The sequence below is a fragment of the Struthio camelus genome, chromosome 10 (genome assembly GCF_040807025.1).
Source record: "Struthio camelus isolate bStrCam1 chromosome 10, bStrCam1.hap1, whole genome shotgun sequence".
In the NCBI taxonomy this organism is placed as follows: Eukaryota; Metazoa; Chordata; class Aves; order Struthioniformes; family Struthionidae; genus Struthio; species Struthio camelus.
In genome coordinates this window covers 1,494,399-1,515,499 of record NC_090951.1, presented here as the reverse complement: position 1 = coordinate 1,515,499, position 21,101 = coordinate 1,494,399, and the positions used below count along the sequence as shown (strand labels likewise).

Here is a 21,101-nt window from a genome sequence, read left to right as displayed (position 1 = left end):
TGCTTTGTTTCAGCTGGAGGGTCACAATGAACCAGTAGTGCTGCAGGTATTTGTGGGTAATGACTCTGGTCGTGTGAAACCGCATGGATTCTACCAGGCCTGCAGAGTAACTGGGAGAAACACAACTCCCTGTAAAGAAGTAGATATAGAGGGAACTACAGTTATTGAGGTTGGACTTGACCCTAGCAACAATATGACACTTGCGTAAGTAACTTATTTATTTATTTATATGTTTTAGTGTTTTCATTTATCAGCCTGTTCTCAGAAACTGATTTTCCTTTTAGATTAGTGGAGAAGATGGTACGTTAACAGTTGAAAGGATGAAAATCTTGGCATGCACCAAGCACTTAGTGAAGCTACATGTATAAGGAAAAACTCTTAAACCCCATTCTCAGTTCTTGTTTATTATACTTAATGCTTAAACTCTTTCTCTTTTCTGAAACTTTTTCTCTTAGCTTAGTTACATGTGCATATTCAAGCGTTGTATGAACAGTATAGAGTTGTCACTGGTTTTACAGGTTGTCTTTTCTTTTAACAACTATAGAATTGCTAACCAGAAGACAGAAGAACGAGAGTGCTTTATTGGGATCTTCAGATCCTGCATGGAGGAGCTAGGCCCAAAAGGGTTGGGAACTATGGATAGCGAGGCTAAACTCTTTCTGGATTTTCTCTTCTCTCTCTTCATTTGTTCCATTTCTGTTGCTTTCATCAGATAGTCCTTTGTCATCGATGCCTGCCTATGGCTTTGCTAACTTTACAGAACTTATCTGATCAGAGTACAGGCTTCGTATTGTGGAAAATAATGAATGATTTTCAGATGTGTTTAAACAGTACTTAACTGCTGTTCAGAACAGATGAAGTCTGTCTGAAGACAGACAAATAGAAGATTTTTGAGCAGCCTTGTCTGCCTGCCTGTTTTATATCACAAGAAACTTCTTTTTTTCTGTCGATATGTACATGAAAGCCACACATCTTCATTTAAAAGCTGGTTGTGTGCCAAGAGAAGAAACATTTCTTTGGTTTGCAATGTCTGCTTCTTAAGCAGGATAATAATACAGTTTGCTAACAGACTGAATACTTTTTTTTCTTTGTATGAAATCTTTTCCCATTATGAATTTGGAAACTGCCTCTTAAACAGTAGTTTTGTAATTGTCCTCAAGTGCTAATGCTATAAGTATAGAGATACTAGAGAGATGAAATAGCAATATCCGGGGGAGAAAAAAAAGCTTTAACCTTAGCTATTTTCTCAAAAAAAAAAAAAATCTTCCTATCAGGTAGAACTTTTTTTTTTTCCATGGCATTTTCAATGATCCTACAGCACTTCTCCATTGATGGTAATGCCAGGGCCACCTTTTGAATTGCCCTCTCCTCCCCTTCACTCTGCAGCTGTTTTTCTTTGGTCCTCATTTTGCAGCACAAAAATCTGTTCTCCACAACTTAAGTATCAAATAGTCCCTGTACTTTTTGATTGTCGTGCCTAAGATCCTGTTAAAACTACAATATTCTTTTCCTAACATTTCAAAGGGAAAAAAAAAAACAACCTGATGTTAGTTTGCATCTAGCAGGTCTTTTTCTAAAAGTTGACATTGCACCGTTCTCTGACCCTGGCCCTAAGTGGAGTATGCACTTCCACTGGGACCATAGATACGGTATGATATATCTGTTACTTGCTTTCACCAAGTTCCACTGGAAATAAATTAATGATATGACTACAGTAAGTTTTCTTCTATTACAACTTTAATTGAATGCAGAATATTTTGTAATAGTAATCCTACAGGCCCAGAAATAGTCCCAGGAATGGGAGAATGAAGATCTGTGATGATAAACTGAATGGAGAATTACTTTGTTATGTTGAGTTTTCTGTTTTGTTCGTAGTGCTTATGTATTCCTTCCTCCCATGATTCAGCATCCTGTTAAGCAGTGATGTGTTGAAAATAGGGCTGCATAGTGAAAAAGGTTATGTGGAGATTTCATTTAAATCAAAAATCTAATAATATTTTAGTAATTACTTTGTTATGAGTTTTGATTTTGTGGCTTGTTTAACAGGTGACAAGATTTTTAAAGATGCTAAACTTATAAAACCCCATGTATTAGCAAACTCTAACGTTTATTGGTTTTGAAGTCATGTTAGGCAACTGACGCTAATGTTATGTGTTGTTAGGGTTGATTGCGTGGGAATACTGAAGCTGAGAAATGCTGATGTTGAAGCTAGGATAGGGATTGCTGGTTCCAAGAAAAAAAGCACACGTGCCAGATTGGTATTTCGTGTTAACATCACTCGCAAAGATGGTTCAACTTTGACTCTTCAGACACCTTCCTCCCCAATTTTGTGCAGTAAGTAAAAAAAACAAAAACAAAACAAAACAAACAAAAAGTCGGAATTAGAGGAATCTGGATTTTAATATGACTGAAATGAAATACCCTGAGAAACAAGCAATATTAATCTATGATTACTTCAAAATAGCCATGCCTGAGGTCTTATGGATTTTTTTAAAATGGAGTTTAAAAATTGTTTTTAAAAATACTGATCAGTCATAAATTGCTCTCTTTTTTATTAAACTAAATGTTACCTTTTGGAAACTCAGATTTTGTCATGATTGCTTTGAACTTGACTTTTTTGATACAGGTTTTAATCTCTTGTATTGTCACTTTCACCAGTCAGCTTTCAGTGGAAGAAATGACTTACTAGAAGCTGGTAACCATGGCTTTTTACAGTTGTGGCAGTTCTTTGGGCCAGAGAATGAATCTGTTCTTGTTCAATGCAAAAATAAAACTTTTTGTAGCTATTTATTAAAATGCTTTGTTTAACACCAAGCACAGGTGGCTGCACTGACTTTAACTTGTACTGAAAACTATGAAAAATGATATCAGAGAGGCCACTATATCCGAGACTATCCTCTGCGTAGAGTCCAGAGATGGTAGCATGCTAATAGGGCAGGACCTGGGTGCTGATCTGCCCTTCACTTAGGGAAGCCCCAAGTGGGGAAATGTTTTCCCTGTTTTCTGGCAAAGGAGCCTTATCCATCCTGATTACCTTTCTGTCTGTCTTTTATGATTTTCAAAATAAGGAGGAAATTCAATATAGCTCACTACTGGCTTCTAGTTGTGGGGATTTCTGTTCACCTGTCCAAGAGAAAAGATAAGAAAATATAAGAAAATATGTTTAATACAGCTGTTGATGGGATTATTACTGTTTGTCAATGAACATGAAGATAGAGCTTTTCCTCACTGAGTGCAACACAGTATGAATAAGCAAGCTTGTGTGTGTTTGTGTTGTACAAAAAGAGGTGGCTGTTTTTTTCGAAACGCAGTCAGTACCTATTGTGTCAGGGCTCCTGTTCAACTCATAAGAAACTGCAGCTTTGTTGCCAGCGAGAAAACAGACCGGAAGAGGAGATAATTAAAAACATGCTGGCTTCCACGTTAGATACTAGCACACTGTTCCTGTGCTGCAGGCATATTGGGCAGATGTGGCATATAGTCTGTCTCTCATTCCCAGTATTTGAGTGTCTCAGAGAATCCCTTATGCAAGACTTGCAAGAGCAGTTGTGGAAACCCTGTAAAGGCTGAGAAGGGCTCTGCTGCTCTCTTCAGCTGTATTTCATGCTTCAGGCAATAGTTTGATGTTTGGGGTGCTTTTCCAGCAAGATTAGCTTGAGGCATATTCCTATCCTTTTTTTCCCTCCCCCCCTTCCACTTTTTCCCAAATCTTTCCCAGGGTTTTTAAAACTGGAGGAATTATCTGATTTATGCATTTATGTTGTTGGAAAATACATAGGTACGTTTACTAGAAATGTGGTAGTTTATGTAGTTCCATCCCAGTCTATAGCACTTTAGTATATGATATTAGTCAGTTTTTCAGATACAAAAAACCATTTTCTATAAAAGTGCCAAAGGCATTTTTTATTTAGGATGTTTTTTTCATTTTTTAATTAGTAATTTAAATTACTAATTAAAATTAAAATGACTGAAACCATAGTGGGAGTGGGGATGGTATTCATCTGATATTTTCCTAGACGCATTACAGTCCAAAACTTTCTATTATAAATAGAAGGTGAGAGTTTGAGATCTTTAAAGACTGTTTTTTAAAAATAGGCTGCTTAGCTAAAAAGCCGTATTTGTTGCACATCCTGCTTAGCTGGTCAGTGAAACCATTTCAGTGCTGGTTTATGAGTGTTCCTTGTAGTCATCTTCTCTGTTCATTGGATGCTTTGCTTCCACTTACTAGGAAACCATATCTTGATTACTTATCATTTCAGTGGAATACAATTTAGAGAAGAATATACCTTTGTGTTAGAAAAGTGTATTTATCAAGATACACTGTGGGGTAGAAGTGGGAAAAAATAGGCAAAATACTTAGGTAGATGTGTTTTTTCTTATGTTTGGACAAAGAAAACCCCTATACCTGCACAATACTTTTTTGAGTATTAGGACAAGATTCTGAGATGCAAATTGCCTAGTGTGTCTTAAATGGCGTGTAAGGTCAAGTATGGATCAAAACAGAGTTTTGCCTTAGTTGTTAACATAGGTATAGCGATATATAAATCATTTAAGTCTAAAGATTAGCACTTTGGTTGCATGTAGGTGACTACATGACGCTTAATGAATTTTTACTGTTATATGTAATATATAAAATGTATAGTAAGATAAATCTTTACATTTGTTAAATATCTCATGGTAAAAACAAAAAAGATACTTCATTTTCTAGCAAGAAAGATGATGAAGTGTTTCCACCTGAAGAAAAAAAGCTATCTATGTGGAAAGGATCCTTTCATTTGCCAGTGACATTGTTTCCTGAGCAGTTTGCCTTGTGCTTCCTTCTGAAGTGGACTCTGACAAAACTGCTTCTTCCCCTGTTAGTGCTTCACTGAAATCACTGTGACATTATCGGTTTGAGGAGCTACCTTGTACCTGGCTCTGAGCTGCTTCTCTACACAGAGGCATCTGTGAACAGAAGGGAGAAGCACCCAGAGTTTAGGAAATGGTAACATTGATATTTTGTTTATCTGAAAACAGCATAGACCCCTAAAATATCAGTCACATCAAACTAAGTATTTTGAAACAGAATTTTCTTCACACAGACCTGGGATTTCTGAACGATTCTACATATATACTTGGTGAATATGATTTTTTTGGAAAGTAGCATGCTAATAACCATAAAGAAAATGCATTTTCATTTCAAAGAATAGATGTTGTATGCATTTTAATATGGCAAGAAACACCCTAAAATTGAAATGTGTCCTATTAGTCCTCTCTGTTTCTGGTTCTCTCCTTGTCACCTTTCCAAGGGAGTCCTTACGAATGGTTAAAGATGCTAAGAAACATAACCAGTGAGAAGAGATTTGGAGTTGAGAGAAAATTAAGGGGATAGGCATGTTTTCCAAACTCTGAAAGTTTTCACATTTTTCAAAAAAAAAAAAAAAAAAGAAGGAAGTAAAGCTGTCCTTCCATAAATAAAGTTTTTAAAAATATAGTACAAAATGAACAGGCTTAACTTTTAGCAAGCTAGATTTAGGTTAAATGATTTACGTTTTCACTTACCACCAGCTGTTTATCTTGTGCTTTAAAACTAATATTGCTGTCAAAGTGACAGTATGTTCCTGGAACTAAAGGAGAGACGTCAGTGGATGCAGGTCCTTTATTTAAGGTTTATGTTTTTAAATAAACTTTGTTAATTTGTTAGCAAACTTAAAGCAAATTACTCTTCCCAGAAGTTCCTGCCTGTTCAGTGTATTTAGTAGCTGCATAGTGATTGCCAAGCAACCCAGTTCAGCAGTTGTAGAAAAATCCTTTCTGAAAGGTTGTTAAATAATTTGGAACGTTACAGTTCAATTTCTTGTATGAAGTGAGCCCAGAGAATACTATCATTAAGCAAAGCGGGCCACATGAGTCCAAAACTTAAGTACAAGCTTATCCCTCTAGGATTTTAAGGTGAACAGAAAAGGTGGTTGAAAAACCTTTTTTAGAAACTGGAATTACTTTATTCCTTATTAAATGTGATGAAGTAAAAATGTATTATTTTAAAAATCTGTAGCTTATGCTTAGGAGCTCAGAGGGAAATTCAGATTTCTTCAGGGGTTCCAGAAATAAGTGCTTATATAGTAAAGTAGATGTCTGTATTTAAATTATTTTTTTTCTCAGTTGGCACTTGTTTTCATTTAACAAAGATGGTCATATTTGATTTGTTCTTTGAGAATCGTGGAAGTAGTTGTCAGCAAAGACAATTTGCAATATATGTAATAGCCAGTGATTCAAATAATGACTTCTGCGAGGCAGAGCTTTCCAGGGTTGTGTATTTGTAGGCCACATCTTCTTTCCTAGCTCACAGAGGATAAAAATTGTTATAATCTTCAACTACAGAGATGTGGCTCTAGTAAAGATTTGTATCAGCTGAGGTATTTAGCTCTGGAAAGTCCTACGGTCATTCTTCTTGCATCAGCCAGAAAGCTCTGTCATGTAAAACTGTACAGACAATATGGGATTTACTGTTTTTACATATATGGCTTTGGAAAAGCAGAGCAAATAAGCTTCATCAGGAATGTTTTCATCAGCTTAAGCATGCAATTTGAAGGCATGCTTCACCTATAACAGATGAAGAGAACATGTTTGGATCTATGGATTTGCTTATCGTACTATATGCTAGAAAATTGCAGAAGCAAATTTTCTTCTCTTCTGGGCATTTCCTGAGTTTTAGCTCAAACACTGTAAAAGCATTGTTTCTTTTAAGATGTAATAAATGCAGTAGAAAAGAGAAAAGATTATTAGCAGAAAATATATCTAAGTGTGTGTTTTTGTTTTTTTTTTTTTTTTGAAAGAGGTCATTGTGTCTAGCAAGGAAATGTTAGAAATGGTTATTTCTTGAAAACCTTTGTGATGAATCCTGTAATAAAGAAAGAAGTTTAGGAATTATTTTGTTCTTTCCTTTTAATCCTGTAGGTGAAAGTTCTTCTGTTCTGGGGTATTAATATTCCTTTGATTTCAAACTATGTTGTTTTTGTTTTGTTTTTCCTATTGCAGCTCAACCAGCAGGAGTTCCAGAGATCCTAAAGAAAAGTCTGCACAGCTGTTCAGTGAAGGGTGAAGAGGAAGTTTTTCTAATTGGCAAAAACTTTCTAAAGGGAACAAAAGTGATTTTCCAAGAGAACGTTTCTGGTTAGTGTGAAAGCACCTTTGGCTTGGGGTGATGAAAATAACATGTTTAGGTTTAAAATTGCATTGTTTGGTATAGTTTAGTTCTAGAGAATTGAACTGAGAAGCTGAATCCAAGGCACTAAAATAAAATGCTTTATATGAACATGCAATAAATTATGCTTTTTAACTTCATTTAGATGAAAATTCTTGGAAAGCAGAAGCTGAAATAGACATGGAATTATTTCATCAGGTATTTCTGTTTTTTTTCTTTTCATTATTAATAATTTGTTCTTTATAAACACCTGAAAAGATTGCCCCTTAACATCGTCAAGACCAATTTTGATTGATAGGTTTGACAAGTGTGGGCCAGGAACAATGGCATATTACACATAAAATACAAAGTGTATACTTAGGGAATCTGACTTCAGAGAGATTTCACTTCCACTGCTGTAAATACTGTGTGTGGCTTATGTTGATTAAAGCTAAAAAAAGATACCCAATAGTTGTATTTTCCATCAGTAATAGGAGTAAAGAAAAATATCTTCCTATTTTTGAAGAAAAAAATAGATTTTTTTTAAACAAAATAACATAGTAGCTGTATTTGTGTTGTATCATTTTTTATACTACTTTGGCTGCTTGAATTTTGCCCAAATTTAACTTTCCTTATTTTCTGTACTTAACTGAAGAATAACTTCTAAACAATTGAATTATTTGTGTTAGTCTTCTCTGTCTATAATCTTTGCTAGTTGACAAGAAGACAGACGACAGACTCTTCTGAAAAAAATGAAGTGTTATAGAGGCTTAATAAGATTCTTATTTTCATCCCTTAGAAAGGGAATTGTATTGTACTGAGCGCAAGAAACAGAGAGAGACCTCTGGGGTAAAAAGTTGGTAGTGTACATTCCTTCTCTAGAAGGACTGCCTCTGCATTCTTGTAGCAAGCTTCTGTTTTGTGATTGCCATTTTGCATTCCATATCTCTTTCTAATAATGAGAATTTCATTCTGTTGGATCTGTACTTCAGTTTGCTTTATACCATGCTCAAGTTATTTTCAAAAATTTCCTATTTGATAAGTGCCCAAACTGAATAGAACTACTGTGATACCATGGAAGAAAGGAGATAGGAGGTAATTGGCGACCAGACTGACTGCAAACTTTTTGGATGGATGACATTTTGTGTGTATGACAAATCAATGTATAAAATAGAAGCTGACATGCACAAGTTCTAATTAAAGTCTGCCTGAAGCAAATCAATAAGGTGGCTTTGCAAAAGGCCTTCCTTTGTGTAAATTGATATAAGGTAACATCCTATTCTGACTTGGTTACAGCACTTGATATACATCATACCTTAAAATCTAATGTTCAGAAAATGTTGTCTTTGAAACAGTAGATACACTAAAGCCATTTACAGAATACAACTTACAGTTCTTTTGTGAAAATCAACAGTAAAAGCAACACTGTGAGCTTCCTGATTTATCCTATGCCTGGCTGTAGTTGAGATTCTGTTTCCAAACAAAAATGCAATAAGCCTTTCCCTCTTAACTGACAGTATGGAAAGTTTCACTTAGGACCTAGGAATCAGGTTAATGATCTTCTCTTCTTGTGCATTTTTATACACAATATCCCTTTTCTTCAAATGAGATCTTCCGTGGGTCTGGTGGAATATCATTATTATCAGTTGGGTTTACACAAGTGTAATTGTTAAATTCCTAATCGGGAACTTAGATAACACAGTAGGAGTGTGGTATTTGAACTTGGAGAGCAAGTATTTGCCTTTCATGCGGTTTAATTAAAAGGCCTAATATAATTTTTTGTTCCAATAGCTTTCCTATGGACTCATTAGATTACTGCTGAGTAGACATATATTGTATGTACTCCATAGTCTTCATACCTGACTGAATTTCTGTTGATATTTGATGTTTCTTCCAAAGTATGTGTGTATTCTGTTTGACACAACAAAGTGTCTTTATGGACTCTTGGACTGAAATTGGAGAAATTATTAGATATAAATGACATCTAACAAATGTATTCTTGCTCCTACTTCTTTAAATACTCTCAAAGCAGTACTTTACGCATGATTTCTTATTTCAGTGGGTAGGTAGTTGAGGAGTAGACATTAGCCTATAGCTCGTTTGTGACTATTACTGTTGATGAATGATTGGAGGCATATCTTTTTTTAATGTCCGCTTAGCGTTAAATCAGCTTAAATGTAACATGAAACCTCCATCTTTTCTCACTGAATATGACGATCTGATTCCGCAGAACAGTGAAACCTGCGTGATTCCGGGAGAATCTTACTTCAAACTCTGGTTGCAGTTCAGTAAAGTTCTTAGGCATAAGTTTAGGTTTAAAGTACTATACTTTGTATGATTTTCCTATCTACACCTTCCAGTGAAGCTGTAAGTTGCAAATAAGCATCATATAGGCAGAACATGTTAATGTCTCTTCTAGCTCAACTTAGTTAAAAGCTTGCTTCACTGAAAATATAACTTATCGCGTTCCCCCAATATTTCTTTATTCTTTCTAGCACTTTATCAGTCTGGTGTTTTTTTGTTTTGATGGATGTAGATATAAGTAAAGCTTAACACTAATGAAATAAAGTTTCCAGTATGAATTCTTTTGTTCTTGCAATGCAGAATCACCTTATTGTGAAGGTGCCACCATATCATGACCAGCAAATAACCTCGGCTGTTTCTGTGGGAATATATGTGGTGACCAATGCTGGAAGATCACATGATGTGCAACCATTTACATACACTCCAGATACATGTACGTGAAATAAAGAAAGATGGGGGAAGGAATGGACAGTTTTACCTGATATGCATCTCATTTCCAATGCGTAGTATTCATATAACAGAAATGTTAAGTGATGAGGGTCTTTTCAAACTTCTCTTGTGGGTGAGATTTGCTCTGTTAAATAATGAAATCTAAAGGCTTGGCTTTCCTCCTTCATGTGGCAAGTAGCTCAAATTGCGGCTGCGTGCAGGCAGCTGATTTCATATAGTAGCATCCATTTCTAGCGTAAGGTTCAAACTGGAGCTGAGAAGAAGTAAAAGTAGGCATACTACATGCAGTGCACCAAATGAGCAGCAACAACAACAAAAAAAACTAAACCAAGCATTATCCTAAGGAATGATGAAGTTTAACTATTTCACCTTTTTATACATAACTATTACAGTCCACAGTGCAGTTGCTGACTGGCTTTTCCATTTTTGGAAGTGGAAATGAAATTAACTGCAGCAAACTGGAAGAGTGGATAGTAAAAACAGCATAGACAATGTAAAATGAAAAGATACATCTGTGCAACTTTGCACTAGACCTCTGTACTAAAATTATGCTGGAACAGTTAACTCCAGTCTTCTATGTACAGGATCTTGCTTTCAACAGTGCTTCAACTTAACCTATCCAAAGCTGCATTTGCCATTAATATGTGCACGTACTAGCCAATATCCACTGACCAGATTTTGCAGTGGTCAGGAAATTGTCATTTAAGTTAATTATTTAAACCATTAAAAAACCTTTCATTCCATATAGCAGTCCCTGTTACCCAGAGGAAGTGAGCTGAGCTTTTTGATAGACCTTAGGATGTTTATGGAATGTGTAACAGTAGTGTCCTCTTCCCTCATGAAATAGAAAATCCGTGTTCATCCATGCTTAGGCAACTGGATTATTTATGGAAGCTATAGCAAAAGCCTATGCGTGTATCTCTGTCTCTCTGGAAGTAAACTGGAAAAAAAGAGATTTTTTTTTTTTGAAGATAGTTTTGGACTTTATGGTAATACACACTGTGTATGCTTCTTCTAAAAGAGCAGAACTATTTGTGTAGCTTGCATGAAGAATACTCTGCGTGCAGACTTTTGAAGAGAAAAAGCAATTATTTTTGTTACATAATTGTGATTCCTTGAGATACTTATATTTTATTATGCAACAAGTAGTCTTCATCCAGCCAGGAACAGATGGGACACAGGAGAAGGAGCTGAGGTATGGCTAGATTCAGTTACTCCTTTACTTACAGCAAAAGATGCAATAGGAGGTGCCTCCACATTTGGTACGCTACACTGGGGCAGCAGATGATTTGGACCAGAAAGAATTGAACTTAAGTATTTTGGTGTGTGCACAGCCACAAAGAGAATGTTTATGAACACCGCAGGATGTTTCCGTGGATTTCAAAGAACCTCAATTACCTTAGAGTAGCTAATAGTTTTGGTTTGCTCCGCTTGCTTGCTATTTTAATATAAGGAAGCTTTCAATGTGTTTTGCCTTAACAGCTGGTACTCTGAACGTTAATGTGAAGAAGGAGATCTCTAGCCCAGCCCAACACTGCTGTTTTGAAGAGGCTATAAAAGGTACTAAATTGATTCTTATCAATGTAGTTAATAATTTAACTATAAATTCCTGACCAAATTTTGCAGGAACGAATCAGAGGTCCTGTGCAGATAAGTATGTGATTATATAATCTGACAACATTCTTACAATGAGGCTTGTTTTCTGAATATTTCACTTTATAACTATATTCTTTTAAGTATATTTTCACATGGGATAGTATAGAACAAAAACTTTGCCAAAACAATTAAACAAAAAATCAAGTACATTTTCCTGTCTCAGGTCCTGCGTTCTATCTTCATTTAATATGCTTGCAAGGGAAGACGAAGAAGAGAGAAACTTAAGATGCGAATTACTACAGGCAATTTAGAAACTGTGCAGTGTTGATCTAAACAAAAAACTTGTACAGAAAAAAGCCAAATTGAGCACTGAAAAACACTCATGTATTAGCTTGGAATCTTCTCTTTAAGAAGTTACAGTGATGTAGTAGTACTAGAGACAGAGTGGAAGTTGTCCTGTGGTTATATAAGACTGCTTTCAGTGCAGCTAGTGAGAATGCGAATTCTGGCATTTTCAGCTTTCTCCCTTCAGTGTGTGTCCCCCCCCCCCCATCAACTGTTTTGCCCATGCTCCAAGTTTGTCATTTTGTTCCAAGGGAGCAAATTTTAGGTTTGCCTAGTTTTGAAGTGTGAGGTGAATTGAGCCTTCCTATATTGGAATAAAGTGTAGGAAGGAAGAGTTTCTTAGTTGATTGTTAAAACTATGGTAGAGGGCAAAGGTTAAGGGAAATTTCCATAGCCTGTTCTGGTGAAAGCAGTTTGAAAGGTAAGCAGGTTAACAATGTGATCACAAGTTTGATAGGAATCCATAGCTTCAGGTTAAAATCATGAAGCTCATGTTTAAAGTTAATAGCTGTACACTGAGCCTTGGGAGTGGATATGTTTACAACTTGACTGTACCTTAACTAGTCAGGGAAGATGATACAAGATATGATGAGTTCAAATCTGCAGCGAATACTTGGGGAGAAATTTAGAAAAAGATGTAGGGCAATGAAACAAGCTGATAAAAGGACTGGAAAGATTTCTTAGACAAGATTAAAAAGATACGAATAATAACAACAGATCTATCAGAGCAAGCCTGACATCTGTCTAATCTAGTATGCAGCCTTCACTGAGGGAAGATACCAAATGCTTCAGAAGAACATACACTGGAATGCTACATTAGGCAGATATGAGATAACGTGCTATTCTTATTGATTCATGTCCTCAAATTTACATTTGTGGGAGAAATGTTAGGTTTACTTTCTTGTATGGGTTTTTCTGCTAGCCAGCCCTTTTTTTTTGACTGTTCATTTCTGTAGCTGTTCTACTATAGGTTGAACAAGAACCTGAGGTCAGACAATTTTGTCAGTAGCGTACTTTGTTTCTGTGTGTCCTAGCCCCTATCCTTCCTCACTGTTCTGGAATGATAAAGAGCAGCTGACGATCCAGTGAGATGCTAGTTCCTTCCTGTTCCCTTTCACTGGGAACAAAATCCTAGAATTTGTAATTTTATAAATGGCATTGTTTACAGCAAACCTGGCCAAATAGAATAAGCTAGAGCTGCCAGGCACATGAAGAATTATATAATGAACTGAAGGCCTTTCTATTCCCATCATAAGCAAATTTAATCTTTGTCTTGAATATCTGTGAATATTCCTTGTTAAATCTCTTCTATTATAACATCTGCCTATGTAAAAAAACCAAAACACTGCTTCCCAAAGCCATTTAAATTCATTACTCTAACTTACTTTGAAAGAGTGTTGCAGATTTGACATATTTCAATGACGAATTACATTTCAAGACAACAGGCTTAGAATTTGAAGCTGTTTTCTAAAACCTGAGAAAGATGAGTGTATATGGGTAACTATGGTTCAGCTCTTTGCCTGAGGAAATGTCCTACCTTCTAACATTCAAGTAATGCTATAGAATTATTTTTAAATGATTGATGATGATTTTGGTTTCCACCTTCTTTAGGAGAAATGGGAAAGAGGGTCTATATGGCTTAATTTGGAATTTCTGAATAGCTGTTATCCTACGAAGTGAAGTACAGAAACAAACATAGTAAATGACCCAAACCAACAGTGTTTCTTTGCTTTTGAGATTTCTCTCATTTCTTTTTATTATTCTTCATTCTTCCAACCAAACATGTCACTGTGAAACGACATACATGTGGCCAGCATCTAATCTGTATACTTTTGGAATTCTTTAAATTATTTATGTATTAAATTTTCATTTTTTCTGATGAACACAAAATGATTAAGCATATGAGAAGCTTGTAAATTGTGACTTTACAGTATAGAAAAATCCTGAGAGCAAATAGTTCTATTTAAGTCAAGTGTATGAATAGCTGTTTTGAAGTAGACTTATTTTAGATTATTGTTTCATTCTAATTGCATTTCCTGCCAGCAAAATATAGTCCAACGAATCAGGTCACGTGACTTTTATTTCTGGAGCCATTCTAAACCTGTGAGGTTTGGAAGGAGGAGGGAAAGAGTTTATTTGGCTGTGGGTATACTGACAGCCGTGAATATATTACTAAAGACAAAGTAACGTTTCAATAGAGAATCTTTGGTTTTACATAGAATAAACATACAAGAAGTGTGACTGAGGACGTGGCATACTCTTGATGCAAATTTGCTCTACCATTGCTTTACTTTAGGCGCAAACTATTTCAGGAGTATTTGAAATCAAGAAAGTTCATTTTATTTATGACCAAAACCTCAGTTAGGTTAAAGAATGTTTTGAACCTGGACCAGGAAAAAATAATACTAAAAAGATTTAATTCATTTCAAGAAGCTACATTTCTACTTAACAACAACAACAAAGAAATAAGACACTGAAGGCAAAACAAGATCTTGCTCACCTAGCATACTAGAGGGCTGTCATGTAGATTTAGTCAAGGATTTTTTTGATCAGTCCTTTAACAGAATGAAAACGTAGTTTTGAATGCTCTATGAGCCCTCTGTTGTTTGTAGGCTTGTCTGAAAAAACAGACTTTTTTCCAAAATGAAATACTATAATTGCACTGAGTTTGAAATTTGCTAATTCCGAGAATAACATATTAAGCCTTTATGTTTATAGTTCAGGCTGTCTATGGATGGCTGTCCTGGTCTAGAAAGATGTGAAATAAATGAAAGGTAAAGTATGGCGTTACTGTTACTCTTAAAAAACCTTTGAAGGCTTCACTTGTTCTCCAGAATGATTTGAAGTTTTCAAATGTTTATAACGATCTTGTATGGATCTTGTATGAGGATGAGAGCCCTTATGGAAGGGCTGAAAATTTACAGTGAAAGCTGGCCACCATTAGAAACTCATTTTTTTGTATAACGATTGCTAATGATTTCATTGACTTTTTTTTTTCTTTCTTTCTTGTATTTGTATTTGTAACTGCAGCAGTGAAAGCCACTGGTTGTAACCTGGAAAAGGTAAATATTCTTCCCAGTGCCTTGATAACTCCACTCATGCCAAGCAGTATGATTAAGAATGAAGATGTGGCTCCCATGGAAGTTAGTGCAGAAAAAAGATCTCCCCCTGTCTTCAAGGTAAGTTTGACCTGAAGATACTGGCTGTAATAGTTACATCTACCCGTCCGTTTGTGTTCTAATCATGCACAGTGGAGAAGAGTAACGCGTGGGGAAAATGTCATCGCCAAGATCAGTCTATGCCAAAAATATGCACACAGAGCATAAGTAATAAATAAGGTCCTTTGAAAGTAACTTACCTTGTTCCTGCATTGAAACAGGTCGCAGAATAATACTGTGGTGATTTTTTTTGCCCTGTGACACAGAACCAGTCAGTCACTGTAAGAATATTAATAATTTAATCATTTCCTTGTGTTGCTTTTATGAAATAAATTGTGTCTTGGACTTATCTGAACTAGTACTTCCACTGTTTTCCCAGTCATTTGGTTACTTCTCTGTAGTTATGCGTGGAAACATACGTAGACATCACATCTTCTAGCAGATCTTTCCTGCATGTAGCAGGATGGTAGAAATTTCCACACGTGACCCGAGTAAGCATATGATTTGGAATGTATTGCTTTTTTCAGGCTTCAAAGGTGGTTGGACCAGCTCAGCAAACATTAGAAAACAGTATGTCCAGCATATCAACTTCTGCTTCTCATTTACCTTCTGATAGTGAAAAACAGCAACAAATACAACCGAAAGTGTATAATCCAGAGACTCTAACTACCATTCAAACGCAGGACATTTCCCAGCCTGGTAGTTTTTCAGCAGTCTCTACTCCAGGTCAGCTGCAGAACAGTGATGCCTTACTGCAGCAAGCTGCCCAGTTTCAAACAAGAGAACCCCAAACCAGGGAAGTCTTGCAATCGGATGGCACAGTCGTAACTTTGTCACAGTTAACTGACGCATCTCAACAGCAGCAACAGTCTACGCTATCAGAACCAGCACAGGCGTTACAGCAACAGATTTCATCAAGTATTTTCTCATCGGCAAGCAGCGTGAGTCAGTTACAGAACACTATACAGCAATTGCAAGCTGGAAACTTTCCAACTAACACTGCCACTGGCAGCAGTAGAGATGTTGACTTGGTGCAGCAGGTCTTGGAAGCTCAACAGCAACTATCTTCAGTTTTGTTTTCTGGGTCAGAGAGCAGTGAGGATGTTCAAGATCAGCTAAATGCAGATCTTTTTCAGCAAGTTAGTCAGATACAAAACAGTGTAAATCCTGGGAAATTTTTCTCATCAGAGACAGCTGTCCATTCCAGACCAGAGAGCCTTTTGCCTGCGAGAGCTGAAAATGTTCACTCCCAGCCTGAAAATGCATTGTCCAATCAGCAGCAACAGCAGCAGCAACAGCAGCAGGTGATGGAGACTTCTGCGGCAATGGTGATAGGAATGCAACAAAACATTTGCCAAGCTGCAACACAGATGCAGTCTGATTTGTTCTCTTCAACAACGTCAGGGAATGGCGCCCTGCAGCAGTCACCTGTTTACCAGCAGGCTTCCCACATAATGAGTGGGTTATCGACAAGTGAAGACATGCAAATGCAGTGTGAATTGTTCTCTTCATCTCCTGGTGTTTCTGGAAGTGACACCACTCCTGCTGCTCAGCAGCAAGTCTCCAACAATGGACCTGCTATGTTTCAGACATCAAATTCTGCAGATGGAGAGGAAAATTCAGGACAGAATAAACAGATGCAAAGTACTGTATTTCAGACCATGGTTCAGATGCAGCACAGTGGAGAAAGCCAGTCCCAAGTTAATCTTTTTTCATCTCCAAAAAACATGATGACTGTTCAGGCAAGTGGAACTCAACAACAAGGAGGTGGTCTGTTCCAGCAAGGTGGAGAAATCATGTCTATTCAGTCAGGAAGCTTTATGCAACAGTCTCCACATTCACAAGCTCAACTTTTTCACTCTCAGAATCCTATTGGTGATACTCAAAATATGTCACAGGAAACACAAGGTTCTATTTTTCACAGTGCAAATTCCATCGTCCACAATCAGACCACTGCTAATTCCTCGGACCAGTTGCAGCCTCCAATGTTCCATTCACAGAGCACCATGGGCGTATTGCAGAGTTCCTCAGTTCCTCAAGACCAGCAGTCTGCCAACATGTTCCTTTCCCAGAGTTCAATGAGCAACCCTGCAACTCAGGAAGAGCAAATGTCATTCTTTACGACCCAGAATTCCATTTCTCCTCTTCAGACGGCTACAAACACTGAGCAACAAGCTTCTTTCCAACAGCAAACGCAGATATCTCATATCCAGAGTTCCATGCTTCCCCAGGAACAGTCCCAGAGTCAGCCTACTCAGCAAGGTTTGTTTCAGTCTCAAGTTTCATTAGGCTCCATCCAGTCTAATCCAATTCCCCAGAGCCAACAAGGCGCTATCTTCCAGCCTCAGCACTCAATAGTTACTATTCAGAGTAGTCCTCCATCTCAAGAGCAGCAGCAGCAGCAGCAGAACATGATGTTCAGTAATCAGAATGCAATGAACACAATTGCTTCTCAGAAACAAAACATGATTTTCAACCCAAATCAAAATCCAATTAATAATCAGGAGCAACAAAGCCAATCCATTTTTCACCCTCAAACTAACATGGCATCAATGAATCAGGAACAGCAGCCCATGCAATTCCAGAGTCAAACTACAGTGTCTTCGATTCAGAATCCTGGATCCAACCAGGCTGAATCACAGCAGCCAGCCATCTTCCATAACTCACCCCAGATTCAGTTGGTCCAAGGGTCGCCAAGTTCTCAAGAGCAACAAGTCACCCTCTTCATCTCTTCAGCTTCCATGTCTGCATTGCAGAATAGTATGAGCCAGCAAGAGCTGCAGCAGTCTCCTATATACTCTCCTCAGAACAGCATGGCAGGAATGCAAGGAACTGCTTCTCCTCCACAGCAACAAGCTGCTTTATTTCACAACACAGCAGGAGGTGCTATCAGCCAACTGCAGAATTCCCCTGCTTCATCTCAACCAACTTCAGGGATATTCCTGTTTGGCATTCAGAACAGTAAGTGTTAGATCCCTGATTCTGAGTTTACAGTTTAGAAGAGCTAGTAATTGGAGTTCCTGAGACCATGATTATTCAAATCTAAGATATTTACTGTTATTTTTAAGGCTAAATGAAATGATTACAGGCCTCTATTGAGAAGTGCTAATCATTCAAGATAGGTAGCGATAAATTTCACCCAAATCTGTGGGAACCATCTGTTATATTCAGTGGAATACTAAAAACCATACCTATCTTTGTGATGGTACAGTTCCCATGCACTACCAGTAAACTCTCTTCTCCCCTGCCACCATCCTCCTCTTAAATTGTGGTGACTAGAAAGGAAAACGGAACATGTTATTAATTAGACTCTTGTAACATACAGATTTTTTTTTTGGTGGCTAATTTGCATAATACTTAGAGATGTCCCTAATATATCTTTTTGTGTATATATTTTTTAATATAAAAGAGATTAATAAGAGAAAATAAATGTTTATAACTTGAACTAATAAAGCAAATAGTTAATCCGTACAGTCTGAGTTTGGAAACCTTTCCCATTCTTCTACCCTCCTTTGAGATCACCATTGCTAATTTTGTTGACTGTGTTAGCTATAGGAACCATTTTATTATAAACTGGAATACAAATATATTCTGTTGTTTAAATTTAAAAGTGAGCTGGAGGAGATGTAGAATTAGAATTGAAGGCCAAAAAACCTAAAGGCTATATGCAGTAGGAAAAATAACTGTGATCAAGAACAAGTACAAGCTGCCCAGGAAGTTCAATACTGAATAGTGTAGGAGGCAAGCCACACTTCCAGACTGGAGTTCTGCCACCCCCTTTAAAAAATGATGTTATTTCGATTGGAGCAGGGGGAGGTTAGATAGCTCTTTCTGAAAGATCTGCCTCTCAGACATTTCTGTGAAGGAAAACCTGCACTGTTTTGAAATGTAAATCTTTTAGGATAAATCTGAAATTTGTGCAACAACCTAATTAGTGTTTGGCCTGTGTGATTGTTTAGTCCCTTCCATTCTTCGAAATGCTGAAAATTTAGAGAGTAATTCTGTTTTTTAAAAAATGGCTACAGATAAAATGTTGTTTTAGAAGTTCCATGAACTTTTGCACGACCTGTATTTTCCTAGCTTTGCTGCTGTGATCTAGATGATTGACTAAGCTATATTTCAAAAAGGTAGCCTTTTATTTATTTATTTATTTTTTTTAACCCTGAGGTATGTCTCAGGGGAAATGTATTTTTGTTCCACATTTTGCTTAGCTGCCTGAGTTCTTGGAAGATGGGAATAGGCCACAAAGAAATGTGTGGAGAACTAAGAGGATGATATGATTTATCCATCCATGTAAGAGTAGGTATTACTATGATATAAATTTTAAGTTATTCTTACGACTAAATCTTTCCAACTTCAAATACCACTTCAGTGCCTTAATTGCAAAGCCATCTTTATCATCTAGAAAACTACCAAATTATTCTAGTTAATTTGGCTAGCTCAATACTGTGTTCACATTTGAAAGATTTGACTGTAACATAGATACTACACCCGTTTTATGTGCAGGTGTTGGCAGAGGGCAGGACATGTGGTCAGTATTTTTTTTCTCCCTAATACACCATTTGTATGTATTCTTTCATTTGTTTTTCCCTTTTTCTTTTCTTTATCAAAAAAATGCTGAAATATGTAATACACCTCTTCCGTTGAGAATTTACATAGCCTTCATCGTATGCTCTGCATATACGCTTATATTGCTGATTTTACATGAGAACTCTTAGCTTAACTCTCTGTCGGTCTTCCTACACTTACGATTAACATGTGACCAAAAGCGCCTTTGAATTGTGTGAGTGTATATATATTTATATGTACTCACACATTTATATTAAAAAAGTCTATGCTCTCTTAAGATAGTTACACTATCCTTTTTGATGCTGCATTTGGTTCCCACAATGTCTCTAATGAATTCTTAATGCCTTGTAAAAGAAAAGGATTTTTGGAGCATGCAGTGCAGAAGTGTCTATTGTGGTGGGTTTGAAACCCCTTTAACTTTATAAGCCTGTTGTTTTTTTTTTTTTTTTTTTTTTTTCCCCTGTATCCCATCTCTAAGTCTAGCCTCTGTTCCAAGCTCTTTTGGACACACATGCCTTTAAAAGGCTGTACATACCTTGAAGCTCCAGAAGTAACAGATGCAAGTGATGATTTAGCCCTTATATAACGTCTGGACAGAAAGCCATAGCTACGTACTTGTTCCTATTGTTACACCTAAGTGTGTGCTTTGTTGTTATGAACTCCGTGGCTGTACATGGCCTAATTGTCCAACCTTTTCATGAAACTGGAGATAATGCTAGAAATGGTAGAAGATGTGACAGCATTTTCAGATTTATAGAAGGAGCTAGTGAATAGTGTGACAACTGAGAGAGACGTCCACAATGAACGAAGACAAAGGATGGGCACGCTCAGTAACTTTTCTCTTGCGCTGTAGGTTTTGTTTTACTTCCAGCTACATACTGTCCTCTGGGATATTAATAGTGTTTGGTCATAATACAGAATTCATATGTTCAAAACGCATACCCTGAGCCTGTGCTTATCCACTGAGGGAGCAGCGAGCAAAGGTTTTCATGTGAACAAAAATGCATATAACTTTATATATAGTCTATAGTAAATTTGGATAGATGTAAAGAACCTTGCTAATTCAGTGTGTGTATTAGCCTAATTTAAATGGCGCTTTGTTTGTTTTTCACTTATTACTTAACAGATTGTGGCCAGCTCTTAACTTCTGGACCAGCTACGTTGCCGGATGAGCTGATGGCTATCAGTCAGCCAGGTCAGCCACAGAATGAGGGGCAAGCAACAGTACCAGCGCTTCTCTCCCAGCAGATACCCGAGACTTCTCCACTGTCTTCATCTATGGCAGCCAATCAGAATATTGAGAAAATAGATGATCTGCTTGTGTCATTGCAAAACCAGGGGAACAATATGGCTGGCTCATTTTAATTAGATAAGTAAGTAGTGCGTTTGGGTTTGTAGGTTCTCTCCTGTCATGCAATTTGTTCAGTAAGTTTGTGTGTGTATACGTACTAAATTTATAATAGAGGTCAGAATTTTTATGAAACAGTTGACTGAAGTTGGATTTTGTTCTTTAACTG

At 36.9% G+C, this 21,101-nt stretch overlaps 1 protein-coding gene across 4 annotated transcripts in view; it reads left to right on the top strand.

The window, feature by feature from the left end:
* The window catches only part of NFAT5 (nuclear factor of activated T cells 5), an 82,906-nt gene that overhangs the window by 53,628 nt on the left and 8,177 nt on the right, over positions 1–21,101 (top strand). For all 4 annotated transcript variants that reach the window (XM_068955812.1, XM_009686993.2, XM_068955813.1 and 1 more), the window contains exons 5-13: positions 14–204; positions 2,162–2,334; positions 7,018–7,152; positions 7,329–7,381; positions 9,767–9,899; positions 11,399–11,476; positions 14,888–15,036; positions 15,543–17,976; positions 20,711–20,957. In XM_068955812.1, coding sequence (XP_068811913.1) covers positions 14–204; positions 2,162–2,334; positions 7,018–7,152; positions 7,329–7,381; positions 9,767–9,899; positions 11,399–11,476; positions 14,888–15,036; positions 15,543–17,976; positions 20,711–20,949 — 3,585 coding nt within the window. In that variant the 3' untranslated portion in view covers positions 20,950–20,957. The remainder of the gene's footprint in view (positions 1–13; positions 205–2,161; positions 2,335–7,017; positions 7,153–7,328; positions 7,382–9,766; positions 9,900–11,398; positions 11,477–14,887; positions 15,037–15,542; positions 17,977–20,710; positions 20,958–21,101) is intronic.